The 3,943-nt window shown below is 40.6% G+C and overlaps 1 protein-coding gene across 1 annotated transcript in view; it reads right to left on the bottom strand.

Annotated features, from left to right (window-relative positions):
- LOC103152546 (E3 ubiquitin/ISG15 ligase TRIM25) overlaps positions 1-2,367 on the bottom strand; it is an 11,441-nt gene extending 9,074 nt beyond the window's left edge. Inside the window, exons 1-2 of the mRNA XM_007573040.2 lie at positions 1,550-2,367; positions 760-899 (exon numbers count right to left, since the gene is read on the bottom strand). Of these exons, the coding sequence (XP_007573102.1) occupies positions 760-899; positions 1,550-2,278 (869 nt within the window). The 5' untranslated portion in view covers positions 2,279-2,367. The remainder of the gene's footprint in view (positions 1-759; positions 900-1,549) is intronic.
- Positions 2,368-3,943: the final 1,576 nt, after the last annotated feature.

The raw sequence follows: 3,943 nt of genomic DNA, 5'->3' as shown, positions 1-3,943 counted from the left end.
CTCCACAACGCGCACCTCTGAATACGCTACAACTTATTCCTGCGGTTCACATAGAGCTGCGCAACCAGAGCTAACGCGGCGGGTTTTAAACTCTTACCTAGAGTTCTCCAAAGGATCATAATTCCTCACAGTAGGTTGGTGTAAATGTCCATACAGGTCAGCCTGAGTCCAGTTTGAGTGAAAGGAGGTGCGCGCGATCCCGCTGATGTAAAGCAGCGGCAGCTCGAGGCAAAGTGCAGAGGCGCCAGCTGTGTGATTGGTCCGCGCGCTGTCGGCTTTTAAATGCATAAACTATAAACCTATCTATTATAAACCTATCATTTAGGAATAAATCTGCTCTGCTAGTGAAATGCTAAGAGCAAAAGAGACGCTTGGAACCTGGCTTTTAAAGACAAAAAAAAAAAGATATTTTTTTTCCCCCTTTCCTAGAAATGTAAACAAGCAACGCTTAGCCTGGCGGCGGGGCTAGTAAAGCATGGCGGGCCGCCAGGCTTATAATACACTGGGGGAAACCCTGAAATTACTACAGCAGTGAAGAAATTTCATATGGAATTCACACAACTGGAATCCATGTTGGCAGATGCCTCCATTACATTGTCCATTTCTTATAACCACTAAGTTCAATAATTCTTTGGCAACAAGTAAATAGTCACCAATTTATACCAATGCAGTGTTGGTGTTGTGCTTTTGTACAGCATTTAAATAGATCTAATGAACAGTATCACCATTTTAAGCTTCTATCAATATACAGGGCCTTACCTGTCCACTATTGCAGCCATACTATCCATCAGTGAGACTGCCTTGTTGACCATTTTATCTCCAACAGCCTCGGAGGCTCCCTGGTCCTCTTGTGTCTTCTGAAGGAGGCACTCTGTCAGTTGCAGTCGGCTGGAAACCACCTGCAGACATGCAGTTAATGTGTTGACATTTACATTGTATGGACAGAAAGAGAATCTGGAAAAACAGGATGCAACTTTCTTGCACAGCATAGAACAAGTCCAAGAATGTACACTGATGTTCTTTTCTAGATATTTTCTAATAGATGTGTTTCCTCTTCACTGAATAGAGATTAAGATCAACTGACTTGGCATTTTTAGGGCAGTCATGCAGAACCTAGAACTGTGCATGACTTGCCAGAAGTGATCACACTGTTCTCATCAGCTATAATCTCTTTTGTCTGCTTTTGCATTGTTCTCAGTCATGTTTTACAAAACACTGCATGTGAACCATATTGGGGCCAGGAGTTTTTCTTTCCCACCCTCATAGAGGTCATGTGTCCCCGTCTTTATCTCTGCCCAGAATATTCTTGTCATTCCAACTCAGCAATCTGATAGAAAGTCCAGAGTAGTCAGTAGAATTAAAAAAACTGATGTGTTGACCACTGAACTGAGGGTAATGTCCTTAGAACACCATAAAAAAACTTCACATTGTCCTTTCTTTTGTTTGCCACCTGTACATCATAGTAAATATGTTGTCTTGTGTAAATCTGCCATTTCTTGCATCCTAAAAACAGTAAATGTAAGCTTGTGTCAGGTACATCAAAAAATACCTTGCTACGGCTCTCCAAGGCTCGTCTCATCTCCTCCTCTGCCACACTGAAGGTGAGGACGTCGTGGTTCTGGTCATGGCCTTCCAAACATGTGATGCACAGAGACCTCATGTCATTAGAACAAAAGTACTCAAGTGGAAGGTTATGGACGGGGCAGGCCCTGCTCCCCAAATCCTTCAGAGGTTCCACCAGAGAGTGTGTCTTGAAGGACTCCCTCTCGTTATGCTTCTGGAGATGCCTGAAGCACAGCGACACCTCACACTTCAGACAGGTCTTCACTGCCGGAGTCTTGTCATCTATGCATTGGTCACAGAAAATGACATCATCCGCGTCTGGGTTCGTTGGTTTGATCACATCCTGGATCTCTTCGTAAATGTTTTGGGAAGAAGCTTGGAAACCCTCGACAATGTTGGAAAGTTTGAAATTTTTCTGCAGAGTATCGACCCCATGATAGGCCTCGCGACACTCTGGGCAGCGTAGAGGTTCTTTGCCACTGTCTATGGAGTCAGCAGACTTAGAGATGCAAGCTCGACAGTAGTTGTGCCCACAGGGTAGAACAACTGGATCGTTGTAGAGCTGAAGACAGATGGGACAGCTCAGCTCCTGGGCAAGCTGGTCCTCTTGCTTTGATAAAAACATACTGAAAGTTGAAAAGAATTGCAGTTTTTTTTCTCTTCTGGTTGTAGTTTCTTTCTTTATTCTTGTCTCTCTTCTTGACAAAACTTTCATCCATCCAAGTGAGAAACTAGTATCTTATCCTTATTTCTCATTAAGAGAATCCACAGGTGGAGAGACAGCTACAGCAAAGAGCAAACAAGAAACAATGCTGTCAGTTCTTATCGAAATGAGAGGTAGGAGGTGCCAAACTTGTTTGCAGAGCAACATTCCAGAGTCAAGATCATCCGTGGTGCTTGGAAATCACACCAGCATCGGGGTTACTATTGATGGGAAAATACCCTGCCAAAATCCATATAACTTAAGGAAATGCATCCTAAACACAGTAAATGTAAGCTTGTGTCAGGTACAAGGTAAGGAAATGTCAGCAATTCTTCTTTCTGGAAACCACCAGCTGTGATTTTAAAGCAGTGATGTAAGAACAAATACATCCAGCGTCAGGAATGCCCTTGTATTTTCCTAGACTGGCTCAATTAAAACACAACATACTGAGCAAAAAAGAAAATCTTCATCAAAATATATTAAATGTATTTGGAAACTTTATATCTTCTTGGTGAGAATAAAACAGCTGTTATTGCTTCCGTGTTGATATACAGCAAAATGGGGAAGCTCATATTTTATGTATGAGGAAAGTCACATCCTCTGCAAATTCCTCGTTTACTGTAAACATGCCAACAAACAAGAGAAGGAAAAGAAAAGGTGGTATCAAAGTTTCCGTTTGAAAAAAGGTCAAATGTTGAGAAAAATGTCAAGTCTTTCAGTGAAGATGACAATTCTTTCCTTATCCTGAAACCTGACTGTTTCAGAGGGCCGGCTGCAACTGTTTCCAAAATAAGAGGCAACCTATTGCTAACTTGTAGCCAAAATCTTGTTCTTTTTCTTCTGTGTTTGACGAAAACAATAAATGTAGGACCATGAGTACTTTTCAGCTGACACGCTTTATTCCACTTGGTGATGTGCAGAACAGCAGGTACACAGGTTCTGCAAGGGCAATGACATTGACATGTATATTGCTTTTGACTGTTTTGTTGTGAATCTTTTATTTGTTGATTAATTATATGCTATTGCTCATGATCTAACTCCTGGGCATTCCTCTGAGTGTTTTTTTTTTTCTTTTCTGGCACACCTTCCTCTGTGAACCAGACACCCGGTTGAACAGGCAATTCAAGCCTTTAGAAGAAATGGTACGTTGAAATGTCATTCACTCTCATGAGATGCTGGGACTTTTCTCTCACAATTGATTTACAGAAAAGAGAAAGTGGTAAAATAAAACTTTACCACTTGTTGAACTTTTTGGCACAACAAAAATTTCAGCAAGTTCATCCAACTTGGTGATGGTTCATCTAACTCAATTACATTACAGAAATAGACATTATTTCTATGTTTTGTAGACAGGGTAACTAGTTAAATGTAATAACATTTGCTAAGTTTTTGAATAAAAAAACTTTACGTGGTGGAGTAGTTTTACTCTGCCATGCTTTTTTCTTCTACCTGTTAATATTATTTTGAAGTAACAGTACTGTGAATCAATTCTGGCTACTCATTGCTTCACTGAATAAAGAACAAATACCTTTTTTACTCTTACATGAGTCCAATCTTTAGCTTCTCTGGTTGGAGGTCATGTTGCAGAAATATAAATCACATACAGCTTAGTAAAAGATACTGTGCATCTATTGTCCTCAATAAGCATTACATGTATATACTGTTGAAACCAGATTT

The sequence above is a fragment of the Poecilia formosa genome, unplaced genomic scaffold (assembly GCF_000485575.1).
Source record: "Poecilia formosa unplaced genomic scaffold, Poecilia_formosa-5.1.2 Scaffold315, whole genome shotgun sequence".
Lineage (NCBI taxonomy): Eukaryota > Metazoa > Chordata > Actinopteri > Cyprinodontiformes > Poeciliidae > Poecilia > Poecilia formosa.
Note: the sequence above shows the minus strand (reverse complement) of the source record. Positions and strands in the feature narration are given on the sequence as shown.